This window comes from Arvicola amphibius, chromosome 3, assembly GCF_903992535.2.
Source record: "Arvicola amphibius chromosome 3, mArvAmp1.2, whole genome shotgun sequence".
Classification (NCBI taxonomy): domain Eukaryota; kingdom Metazoa; phylum Chordata; class Mammalia; order Rodentia; family Cricetidae; genus Arvicola; species Arvicola amphibius.
In genome coordinates this window covers 35,711,766-35,724,719 of record NC_052049.1, presented here as the reverse complement: position 1 = coordinate 35,724,719, position 12,954 = coordinate 35,711,766, and the positions used below count along the sequence as shown (strand labels likewise).

The 12,954-nt window shown below is 36.8% G+C and overlaps 1 protein-coding gene across 1 annotated transcript in view; it reads right to left on the bottom strand.

Moving 5' to 3' along the window:
* The window catches only part of Mtrex (Mtr4 exosome RNA helicase), a 62,974-nt gene that overhangs the window by 34,175 nt on the left and 15,845 nt on the right, over nucleotides 1-12,954 (bottom strand). The window contains exons 8-15 of the mRNA XM_038321318.1: nucleotides 12,362-12,486; nucleotides 11,324-11,422; nucleotides 10,399-10,501; nucleotides 8,120-8,251; nucleotides 6,498-6,577; nucleotides 4,824-4,934; nucleotides 2,905-3,006; nucleotides 644-769 (exon numbers count right to left, since the gene is read on the bottom strand). Coding sequence (XP_038177246.1) covers nucleotides 644-769; nucleotides 2,905-3,006; nucleotides 4,824-4,934; nucleotides 6,498-6,577; nucleotides 8,120-8,251; nucleotides 10,399-10,501; nucleotides 11,324-11,422; nucleotides 12,362-12,486 — 878 coding nt within the window. The remainder of the gene's footprint in view (nucleotides 1-643; nucleotides 770-2,904; nucleotides 3,007-4,823; nucleotides 4,935-6,497; nucleotides 6,578-8,119; nucleotides 8,252-10,398; nucleotides 10,502-11,323; nucleotides 11,423-12,361; nucleotides 12,487-12,954) is intronic.

Sequence of the window (12,954 nt, the reverse complement as noted above, 5' to 3'; positions counted from 1 at the left end):
TCATCAGGGAAAGACGTTTGCCATAAGCCTGAAGACCTAACCCAATTTCAATCCCTGGAATGTATGTAGTAACATAAATGTGACTCCTGCAGGCTGTCCTCCAACCTCCACAAGTGAGCTGTGCCACACTGCCCTCCCACACATAAGAGAAATGGAATAAAAAAAGAAAGAAAACTGAGGTACAGGAAAAGGTTATGTTATAATAAAATTGAAAAATATAAGTTTATGATTAGTATATTTGTAATTAAAGAGGATGAACCAAAGGTAAAGTTCTGAATTAATGTTTTGGGAGTTTTGCCTTTGCAAAGGTAAGTACTGGAATCCCATATCCTACCTCCTATTCTCAAGGTTAGAGTACTTTCCCACAGAGGAGAGAAGTAGAGAGCATTCTAAATCTGGTAGGTAAAGCCTGTATTTCTGCCCTTTCTGGCCATGTTTACATCCATTTCCATTGCATGAGCTGCTAATTGCTCTTTGCCTATTAGATGAAACAATATAAATGGTAAACCTCTTCTACCGTCCTACGCCCAAATAGTTATAGAGCATCAACTCATCTTGAAAGGTGTATGAGGCAATAAAACTTAATTTAAAGCAGTCACTAAAGTATATTTCTAGAATCCTTGAGAAAAGAACAGATTCTTACCTTAAGTAGTTGTTTTCCAATTGTTGGGCTCATCTTTTCATCTACCATAAGAATTACAATTCCTCTGTCATCCATTCCCCTCCTTCCAGCACGGCCAGACATCTGGATATACTCACCAGAGGAAATCTGAATATGATAGCATTTTCAAGTTTAGGAGAAAATCTGGTTTAAAAAGTATATCCTGATATTTTCTTTTATTGTAGCATTCACAATTTACACATGTCATGAAACCATTTAAAAATGAACTTCTGGGAACGTTGAGGCACAACAATGAAAAGCATGTGGGACTCTCATGAAACTTAGGTTTTAGTTCTAAAATGACTTAACTATGCACTAAACCAACAACTGTCAGTATCTGAAAGCCAGCTACCAGGAAATACTGGCTAACATACTAACATAAAAAATACCTTTCAACCAGATATTATGAAAAACAAAACAAAATCCCCAAAACTTAAGAACACTAACAACAAAGCAAACTCAACAACTATAACTTCTTTCTTCACTATAATAACTTCTTAATCTTCAAAGTTAAATTAACACAAAAATGCCACCCACCCATGGAGGGGGGTTACAATTCTTGGTAGATGTCTCTGGTAGATTCACTTGTCAGAAAGACCATCTAGTGGGGAAAGATCAGGCTTTTTGACCTTACAAAGGTAAAGAAACTGACAACCTAAAATACTGGTGTCCTGTTTGTCCAAGGATCTTAACGAGGGAGTGAATAGGCTGGGGGGTGGGGCGGGGAGGCAGCAAACCTGGAGGTCTAACTAAGACCAGGTCTTAGCTTCACTTCACTAGAATGGGACAGAGCTGAGCCAGCAGGTCTCACGAAAACCACAACTTATGGGTAAACATCAGCAAGCACCCCCAAAGCCCTTCTGCTAGCTCAGCAGGTCTCCAAAGTCCTTCTGTTAGCTCAGCAGGCTCCCAAGCCCCCAAAGCCCCTCTGCTAACTGAGCAGATGCCCCCCCACCCCGCAGACTTATGTAAGCTAAAAACAGCTTCCTCTACCCTACTATGGGAAAGAGCCTAACCACTAGGCATCCCACCAGTCAGCTCCCAGCCTAATATTTCCTCCACCAATCAACCCCAGATTAATCCCTCCTCTTTGAAATTCCCCTAATTCCGCTTAAAAGGAACTTGTGACCTTCTTTGGGGCTCACTCTTTTGATACCCCATGGTGGAATCAATAAAACACTCTTATTATTGCATATGTGGTTGTTGGTCTTCTTTGGGGGCTTTTTCTCAGACCCTAACAGCAGCACTGAACCACCTGAACAACCAGCCATGACTTCCACACGTACCTATGTACTTTACTCCTATAGAGAAAGTCCAGATCTATGCTGGTTTGTTCCTAGACTTATGACTAAGAAAGAGTTAAGAATCATTGTTTAAGAAGACATACTGATAGCCTAGGAAGGAGGATATCAGATAAAAGAACAAAAAGACTACTAATAAGATCAGATGTTTGAAAATGCAGCCCAAAAAATCTGAGTAGAATCAAAAGGCATCATTACATTGCAGGTCTCCCTATGTAGCCCTGTGTGGCCTAGAACTCACTACTGCAGACTAAGACAGTCTCAAAGCTGCCCTTACACTCTAAACGCTGAGCCTGCAGGTGTGAGCCACCATACACAGCTCCAGGTTTGTTCTCACGTTAGGACCCCAGTATCTACCAGCACTCTACCTCTGCATCCTATGCTTAGTAACCACTGCTGAAAGGGATACTTGCCTTGAGATCAGACTTACACTTTAGCCAAAGTCAATGTGTCAGCAATACTCTCACTTTCCTTCCCCCTTGGAAATCAGATGTGTATAAACTGCTGGGGCCCTCTAGTCTAAAAGGTGAAGGGTCACTAAGTGGTGCTACTACAGCTGTTGCAGTAGGAGTGCTGAAGGAAATCTACCTAAGGGGCTAGAATGAAAAGATCTAAGGTTTAATATTGGTGAAACGTGCTTCTTAGCACGCTTGGGAGTAGAAGTACTTCAGATTTTAAGATATCTCCACAAACCTGAGCATCACTTATCTGGAAATCTAAAATCTGCTATGTCTCCAATTCCAATACATTTGGAGACACTACATCGGTGTTGAAGCTTTAGACTTTGAAGTAGTTTAGATTTTCAGATGAGGGAAACTCCACTTCAAACTTATATTTGAAGGTCTTAAACATTTGGAACTAAAAACCTCAATGATATGACGCAAAGTCATGTGAGATAAAATAAAGATTAGTTATTATTTTTAAATACAGTTAGTTACTTACCCATCTAAAATCCTTCCCATCAAATTTACGGGCATTTGTAAATAAAACGGTTCTAGCTGGCATATTAATTCCCATAGCAAAAGTCTCTGTGGCAAATAAGGCCTAAATAAACAAGCAATTATATAATTAGTTAATGGATTTGAAGGTTAAAAACTGCTATAATTTACAAGTGTAACTAAAGCTAGAATTTTTATGCTTAGTTCTTTAATGACGCTTTGTAAAAATAACTGACAAGATGAATTCTGGATCTATTAAATAATACATATTACATAATATAACATGGCACAATTATGATGGACAGAAGTATTGAAAAATAAATATTATATTGTTACATAATATTACATAACTATTAAAAATATTTAATTTCTTTTATATTTCTCAAATTTATTAATTCAGGGAAATTACTCTTTCTTACATCCCAGTGCAAGCAAATGGAGAGAACACAACTAGACTAATGAACAAAGATACAGTGGACTATCTTTCTAAGCACAGTCAATTTTCCTGGCTTTCTTGCTGATAATGAACTAGTTCTAAAGATCGCGTTACACTTAGGTTTCTTAAAAAAAAAAAAAAAAAAAAAAAAAGAACACAATTAAGTTTCTAGGGCAGTACAGACTCATGACTGTTGAATCCAAGGCCTTTATCAACAAAAACAGTTGGTTTAGTCATGCAAAGCTCTAAGTCAATAAAGTATTAAGAAAAATAATACTTCATTAACTCAAAAGAATACTAGTCATTAAAAAATGAACCATCTATATGCCAAAGCAATAACAGCAATACAGTAACCTTTTGTTTGCAAAAAAGTCATGTAATATTTGAATGTTATGCTGTGAAGATTTTTGGGAAATAGGGGGCAAGTTGAACTTTCTTCTTTAATTAACCACTATTTTACTTTAATTCAACACATACTCTTGAAAAATGATCCATTAATAATTAAGATTAGCAAAATTTATAATTTATAGAAGAACATCATCAAGGACTTACGAGGATCTGCGTGTAAATACTAACACTTCATTAAAATAATATTTCTTCTAAACGTTCTTCTTAAGGCTGAGGACTCTCAGGATAAAACCATAAATAGTTATATGCTAAAGTTGTTTCCTATTTCTAATATCCCACTTCTTGGGATAGGAATCGTTCTTTTTTTTTTTTTTAAACTAGACTCCCATTGAGTGCAACTGAATATCCTAAAACAAACAACTCATATCTAAACTAACCCTTTAAAAATCAATCAAGCTGGGCAGTGGTGGCACACGCCTTTAATCCCAGCATTCGGGAGGCAGACGCAGGCAGATAGATCTCTGTGAGTTCGAGGCCAGCCTGATCTACAAGAGCTTGCTCCAGGATTGGCTCCAAAAGCTACAGAGAAACCTTGTCTCGAAAAAAAAAAAAAAAAAAAAAAAAAAATCAATCAAGTCTGAGGGTGATGAGCAGTTAGTTACCCAGTCAACTCAAATCTAATAGCACATTCTGCACAACTGTACTACAGCCAGGTGGTGTCACTTCCATGAGAAACTAAACTTTTTCTATGCACACTTCCTTTTTAAAAGGGCACTATGTCAAGTTCATCACCTAAAGTAATGCACTTTCCTAAGGCGCGCTATACAAACTAATTTTGTAGAAAGTAGATGAAACACAAAGCTAGCAGACGCGATGGCTCACGCCCTTTACCCAGCACACAAAAGGCAAAGCAGGAGGACGACTGCTGGAGGACAGCCTGGCAGCTGTGTCAGAAAAAGACAGGACAAGAAAAGATCCTAAAATCTGCCACTGGGTCTGGGTGAAAAAAGGCTGGTTTGGCCTCCAACACTGTGAATTCAAACAACAACAACAAACTCGTCTGTAAACAATGGTCACTAGAACTTAACATTGCTCATATAACAGAATTTTGAGACATAAAAAAAATTAAAAAACAATACCTTTATCAATCCTTCAGAAAAGAGAATTTCTATAGTTTCCTTCAAAATAGGAAGTAAACCACCATGGTGAATACCAATCCCCCGTTTCAAAAGAGGAAGTACATGCTCAACCTGTAATTTTGAAAATAAAAGTTTGTTATAAGGAAAAGGAATTTAAAATGTAAAACTTGAAAAAATATGTAACTAAACAAGAAAACATTTGTATTTAAAAAAAACTTTTTAAAAAAACTTTCCCAGAATAAAAGCAAAATCAAATCCATATTCCTGCACATTAAACTAGAAATAAAACTGTGGCCTAGCTTTAGCATGACAACCATGTTTAAATACATACAAGTATTTTGCTCCTCAAAGTTGTAAGCTTTATGAGTTAACTCCCACACAAAAGTCTAGGCTGTGGCAGCAGAAGCTGTAAAATGGCATGGAGGGTTACACTCATAGTCCCAGCTATTCCAGAAGTTGAAGCAGGAAACCTTTAAAAACTAAATCAATAAAGTCAAAAGATCTTGGCAGTTCAAACTCTTAACTACGAAACATTAAAGTATAAACTTTAGAATCAGAAGAATAGCTGAAGAGTGCATTCTCTACAATGCTGCCAAAGCCCACGTTCTAACTGTTTTAGGATAAAATGCACCAAGCCACAGAGCAGCAATTCAACACTCACCATTCACCTAGGAAGGAAAAGTATCTTAAAATTTCCAAGCTAAAATACCATTTGAAATTCCAAGAAACATGCCCCTGTAATTGTAGGGTAACCTAAATCCTCTGAAAACCAAAACATTAATTTGTAGAACAAAGTATAACCTTCAAATTTTTCCTTTTGTCTTAATCTATGAATGAACAGCAAATCATATGGAGAATTTTAAAGATTCTACCAACTGGAATTCAAACTAGACCAAAAAATTAAAATCCCTAGGAGTGGCACCTAAGTGTTAGCATATTTTAGATGCCAAATCAATTCCAACAGTGAAAGAAAAAGTATGAACTAGATTAAAGCAAAGCAGCTGTTTCTTTCTTTCTCTCGCTCTCTTTCTGTCTTTTCTTTCTTGACAGAGTTTTTCTGTCTAACAGTATTAGCTCTCCTGGAACTCGCTCTAGAGACCAGGCTGGCCTTCAACTTACAAAGATCTGTCTGCCTCTGTCTCCCAAGTGCTGGGATCAAAGGTGTGTGCACCACGGCCCAGGTGATAATTATTTCTTAAAGAATAGATAATTTTCATTAGGTATACTCTCTTTCTTCAATATTCTTATAAACTGAGAAAGTTAATGACTTAATAATCAACAATAAAATTTCTGTTATACAGAAATACAAGAAACAGTATCTAGATTATGCTATGTCCTCTTTTAAAAATCCCTCAGGTGTTGGGCAGTGGTGGCACAGGCCTTTAATCCCAGCACTCAGGAGGCAGAGGCAGGCAGGTCAGATCACTGTGAGTTCAAGGCCAGCCTGGTCTATAAGAGCTAGTTCCAGGACAGGCTCAAAAAAGAAAAAGAAAAAGCCAAATAAACAAAAACAAAACCTCCCACAGGCAGTAAATCTTTGCTTGGCACCCTTTTAGCAGGTTGAAACATATATGAATGTTTGAGAGCATGGGCCAACTATGCTACAGTGCAATAAAATGAATATGCGTAAATGCCTGCTACTTGCTAAAATCCATACTTAATGGAGTAACTCACCTGAGGGAGCTTTTTATCTTCATCAGACAAGCAGTCAATTGCATTACTGAATACTTCTTCAACCATCTTCTTTTCTTCATCTGTGAGAAAAAAAAATGAAGGGCACATTAATATGAAAATGAGTCAGTGATATTAGGCAGTGGTGGCGCAAGCCTTTAATCCACTCGGGAGGCAGAGGCAGGTGGGTCTCTCTGAGTTCAGGGCCAGCTTGGTGTATGACCTGAGTTCCAGGATAGCCAGGGATGTTTCACAAACAAACCCTGTCTCAAAAAACCAGAAAAAGAAAAAAAAAAGTCAGTGATCCTAAGATCCTAAATTTCATTCATTAAAAAAAAATAAGAGTCTATATAAGGCTAAAGTAAAGAATCAGTATTTTTTTTACGCAACCCACCACATAATAAAATTTACTGTCCTTGACACTCACCTAGCAGTCTTAATGTAAGGAAAAGTTAATAAAAATAGTAAGAATTTCAAGGGGCTGAGGCAAGAGTGCTGTGTGAATTCCAGGCCAGCTAGGGCTGTAGTAACAATAACTACACCAAAGTGCTTTAGAGGCAACATTAACTTCTACTATCTGCAGGTTCTCACACATCTGTTACCACTCTGAGGTAACTGGGGCTTAGTGTAAATAAGCACTGCACTTAACTGTAGCGTAACAATCCCAAAGCCCATATTGCTAGTGACTACATTTCTTCCTTTACTGTGTCAATCAAATAACAGACTGCTCAAAAAATACTTGTTAAATTAACCAAATTATAACCCTGAGTCCTAGCATGCTTACAAGTGGTGTTTATAACACTGCAAGCTATAAGCTAAGCAATTTATCTGCCATCTCACTTTAGCCATGGGAAAGATTTTTTTTAAGTACATAAAGAGAATAGGACAACTAAGTTTTGGTTTGGGTTGTTTTGAGACAATGTCTACTATGTTGCCCCAAATGATCTCACATTCGGTCATCCTACCTCAGCTTCCCAAGTGATGGTACTACAAGCATGCATCTCCATACCTGGATACAACTAAAATTAATTTTGGGTTACTCAATATTTCTTAATATATTTATTATTTGGATTACATACACAATAGGCAGGACTGAATAACTCCTTGGCTGGAGTCTTGGCTAGGGTATGCTACTATACAGCTGTATAACTTTGAGGTACATTTACAGTGAATGTACATCTGCTAAATGTTTTAGAGAATTCAGCATCCTTGAGGCAGAGTGGGTCTAGTTTGCTGTAAGAATGAAGGGCAGTGCTTTCGATGAATTATTCTGACCAAGAGACCTACCCTTAATGAATCAGAGACAGATGCAAAATAACTAAGTTTATAATAATGAAGTACAAGAAGATATGACTGTAATGGTTCTTAGTAATGTTAAAGCCATGCAGTTATTATATCTTCCAGTAAAATAGGAGAGGGCCAAAGATTTATCTGTACTGGTACAGTGCTTGCCCAGCATGCACTAGGGCCAAGGAGAGAGGGAGGGGGAAGAGATTCAGAGAACCTAATAAAGCTTTTACAGGTGCTGAACATATACCATTTATTATGATTATAAACAAACTGCATATGCTAGTATACAGACGTATGACCAACACAACACTAAGACCACATGGAAGCTATAATACCTGTGTTGAAATCTAATTTAGTCATTTGAAGAGCATATGCTTCACAATCTTTCTTACTAAAACTGAAGATAATTACAGGCTGAAAATTTCTTTCCATAATCATCTTCACAATCTTGAACACATTTGATGGACCTGCAAAGGACAAATAAGTCACACCCCAAATTAACTCAAAATGGACAATAGATTAAATATAACTATAAAATAAAAAATAAGAAAGATCTTCATAATCAGCTGAGCACGGTGGGGCACACCTTTAATCCCAGTACTCAGAAGGCAGGAGGATCTCTTGTGAGTTTGAGGAGAGTACCAGTAAGTTCTAAGACAGATATAGCGCTATGCTGAGAAATCTTGTCTTGAAAAACCAAAAAAAAATTTCATATCATCACAATCTTGATTAGACAAAGCAGCTGTGGCTGACATGAGAGGTAGAGGCAGTTACGCCAAAGAGGAAAAGCTGAGACTATATTCACCAACATAAAAGAAACTGTGCTTTGACAGATAAGAGCAGCAAGTGGAGAACAAAACACAGTCTACGATAACACAGAAACAACAAACTCAAGGTGTATCTATTGATATAGGTCTACCCAGAATATAAGATTTTTTATAACTCAACAAAGACAATTCAATACAAAGCCAGGCAGTGGAGATGCCAAGGCAACAGCTCAGCAGCTAAGAGCCCTTGTTACTCAATGAGGATCAGAGTTGGCATTCCAGCACTCAATGACATATGGCTCTAAAACATCCATAACTCCAGCTCCATGGATCCCAACGCCCTTTTCTGGCCTCCAAAGGCACAAATACAAACAGAAACACACACACACATAAGATAAATTTAAAAAATGAAAAAAAGTTGTACAAGCATGATGATGCATGCCTTTAATTCCAGCACTTGGGAGGCAGAGGCAGGCAGATATCTGTGAATTTAAGTCTAACTTGGTCTATAGAGCGAGTTCCAGGACAGCCATGGCTGTAACAAAGAAAAACTCTATCTTACAAAAAACCAAACAAAAACTTTCAAATGACAAGATTACAATAGATATTAATCCCATACTGTGAATGTCAAAAGTATATACTCTATCTTACAAAAACAAAAACAAAGCAAAAAATATCAAACAAAAACTTTTAAATGACAAGATTATAACAGATATTAATCCCATACTGTGAATGCCAAAAGTATACAGTACGAAGTTCAGCATCAGTGACCACAGGAGACAGAGATGAAGAGCACACTGAAAGATCGCTACACTTTTACTAGGATTATAATCAAATAGATACACACTGAGTATCAGCCTAAACGTTCAAGGAAACGATACCCAGATACACTCCTCAGAAGAATAGCATGAAGAATGCTAAATGCTGTAGTTACTTTGGGAAATAATTTAGCAGTAACCAAAAAGTTAAACTTACCCAGGAAAAAAGAAAACACATATTCCCACAAAAACTTGTAGCATAAGCCAAATGTTTATGGCTTTATTCATAATAAACAAAAAATAGAAACAACTCCATATTTACTCAATGTATATTCTTAGATTATTTGGCCACATAGAACATAATATATAATCATATGACTCTCCCCCTTTTTATTGAGACAGGGTTTCACTGTAGCTTCGGAGCCTGTCCTGGAACTAGCTCTTGTAGACTAGGCTGGCCTCAAACTCAGAGATCCGCCTGCCTCTGCCTCCTGAGTGCCGGGATTAAAAGCGTGTGCCACCACTGCCTTGATGAATCTTATTTCACTCAAAGGAATCAGCTACAAAAGACCATATGATTCTATTTTTGAGACATCCAGAAAAAGCAAATTCACAGACAGAAAAAAAAAAAAGCAAAAACCAAAACTACTGATGACCTATGTCTCTGGTATAAGAAAAAAAGATGAAGAATGATTGCTAATGCACAGGGTTTTGAGAGAGAAGAGTTAATGAACATGCTTTAGAAATATATGGTAGGGATGGTTGTTCAGTTCTATGAATAGACTAGAAATTATCAAGATGCACATCTTAAAATAATGAATTTCATAATATATAAATTATATGAAAATTTGGGGCTGACTTTGGATTATGTGAATATACCCAAACCCACTAATTACCGGCTTAATGTGACTATATGTATTACATTAAATTAATTAATGCCACGTAAGAAAAACAGATCACCCATTATTCATCCAATTTTGTCATCTTTACATAGTTTCCTCAAAAACATTAAATAAAAGATAATATAGAGTAATTTAGCTATTCAGTTTTCATGTACAATTCCTGTCTAAAAACTAAGTTCCAAATTACCTTTTGTTCCTCCTTTCCGTCCCTTCTGGTCTCCTTTGGCCAAATCACCTGCATCCCGAAGCACTTGCATTGCAGTATTAAAATTATCTTCTCTGAAGTCACCCTAGAATAATATTTTCTTCCATGTAACTGTGCAAATGTATAACAAGGCTAGAGAGATGATTCAGTAGTTACGAGTAGTTCTTGCAGACGGCCTAGGTTCGGTTCCTAGAACCAACATGTTGTCTAAGAAATATTTAATCATAATCTAAACATTTCTTTTTTTGTTTGTTTGTTTGTTTTTGAGACAGGTTTTCTCTGTAGCTTTGGAGCCTTCCCTGGAACAAGCTCATGTAGACCAGACTGGCCTCGAATTCACAGAGATCTGCCTGCCTCTGCCTCCCGAGTGCTGGGATTAAAGGCGTGTGCCACCACTGCCCGGCTTAATCTAAACATTTCTTATACACAAAGTTTCTCCAAAGAATGAAACTTTAAAGCAAAAATAATAACAACACTTAAAATAAGTGACCTGTAAAAACAAGATGTGATATGGGATAACTGAAACTGAGAAGCAAGATATAAAATATCTGGCATTTCCCAGCCCTTGATTCTCTAGTATTTCAAACACTGAGAATGGAAGGAAGGAAAGTCATGTATTGGAAGAAAGACTTGAATACAATTTGTCTTTAAAGCACCATCTCACTAGGTTCACCTCAGTGTCCTGGGGACAAGTAACCTTCCTATCTGAGCTTTCCAGAGCCTGCAGGTGAGAACCACCACAGCATCATCAAATACAGTATCTGAAATAAAAATACTTTTAAATAATCATTTGAGACTTAAAAAATAGTGTGTCTGTGTGTAGAGAGTGGTTAATAGTTTTCTCCGGCTCAAAATTAAGGGAAAACAACATATAAAAGATGAAATTACATGTAAATTATTCCCTTACATTTTCGTCAACCACAAGGTGAAGGCCATCTCCCCCTGCTGGAAATATATAATGTTGCAATGGAGTAGGTCGATAATCAGTATAAATTACATGACAGGGCTATAAAAAGAAAGAGAGAAAATTTTATTTCTTTAAGACAAAAATGTATATTTGATCCACTCAACAAAAATTTAATGCTTTCAAATAATTTTAAAAGCTAGGCAAGCAAAAAATGGGGGAAATCGCCCTACTAATTCATACAACCACCAAATTAATTTCCTAGTTCCTTAATCAAGACCAAACATGTGAGCTGAACTTCCATTACTCATTAGCTCATCTTAGATACTGTAATTAGCCTCTAGCTAGTATGGGGACACAAGGCATCCTGACCTATAAAAACAAACAAAACTCCTGTAGCACAGAGGCTACAACACAGTAGACTGACCTAGCTCTATCTGAAGATTCGCTGGGCTCCATCTTACAGAAGCAACAGCGAGAGGAGTGTGACTGGACAACTTATACAAAAAAGTAAGTTCCTAAAGGTAACAGTGTAAAACAAGTGCAGAAAAATCCAATGTTTTCTTCAACACTCATAAACAAGGATACAAAGGCTCATACAGACATTAAAGTTGTACTAGAAATTCAAAGCAGAAATAGTGATTACTAAGTGTGAACATATTTACATAAGAACTACCAAATCAAATGGTCAAGAGATGAGTAGGTTTTTCTGGTCCAAGACCTTAGAACTCTTATTATGTACTTATACCTCAGTGTTAGAGTAAATGTACTACATTATTTCCAAACTTGGCAGATCATCAGGATTAACTTGGGAAATTAGATTCCAAAGCCCATCTCTTAGAGGCTTAGCTATACTAGCCTGGAGATGGCAATTTCTAATTAGTCTGCTCATTCTGATAAGCTGCTTGACTTAAGAAGCAGATTCACATTAAACTGTCTTCTTTATCCTTAAGAGCATCAGGAAAATGTATAAGAAGGGTATGGCAACCCCAATCAGTAACGTTTTTAAATAATGAAGACATGAAAAGTGTATGAAAGTACCTGTTTATGTAGGTGGCAAATCCATTCAGCAAACTGTCGAGCATTCGGGATAGTAGCAGAAAGAAAGACATAATGGACATTATCTGGAAGCAAAATAATAGTTTCTTCCCATACTACACCACGCTCTGAGAAAAACAAATGGAGTTTGGAATTAAGTGTTAACTAAGTGATACTATCTAAAATTATTTTCTCTAATGCTTACTAATTGAACATGCAAACGACTTTTAAAAAGCATATTTTTAGTCAGACACTTACTGAAACTTTAGTTCATGAACCTTTAGAGTAGACACAATAAGGAAGCAACTTCACGCAGGATGGACTCGGAAAAAGCAGTTCTAGACTGTACCCTTCCCCTAACAAACAAGAGCCCCAGTACCAAGGCAGCTAATAGTAGTTCTGCTTCAGAGAAGAAGAGGTTAACAATGCCCAGCAACACATTTGAAAGATATGCTATTACTAGTCCATATGATATGTTACCCAAATTACCCTCATGATCTCTGAAAATAAGATGAATCTGATGAATAGTAGATATGAAGTTGGTACAGCTCTGTCAAAATGCCCTAGTAACATTAAATCTATCTCTAAATTAATAA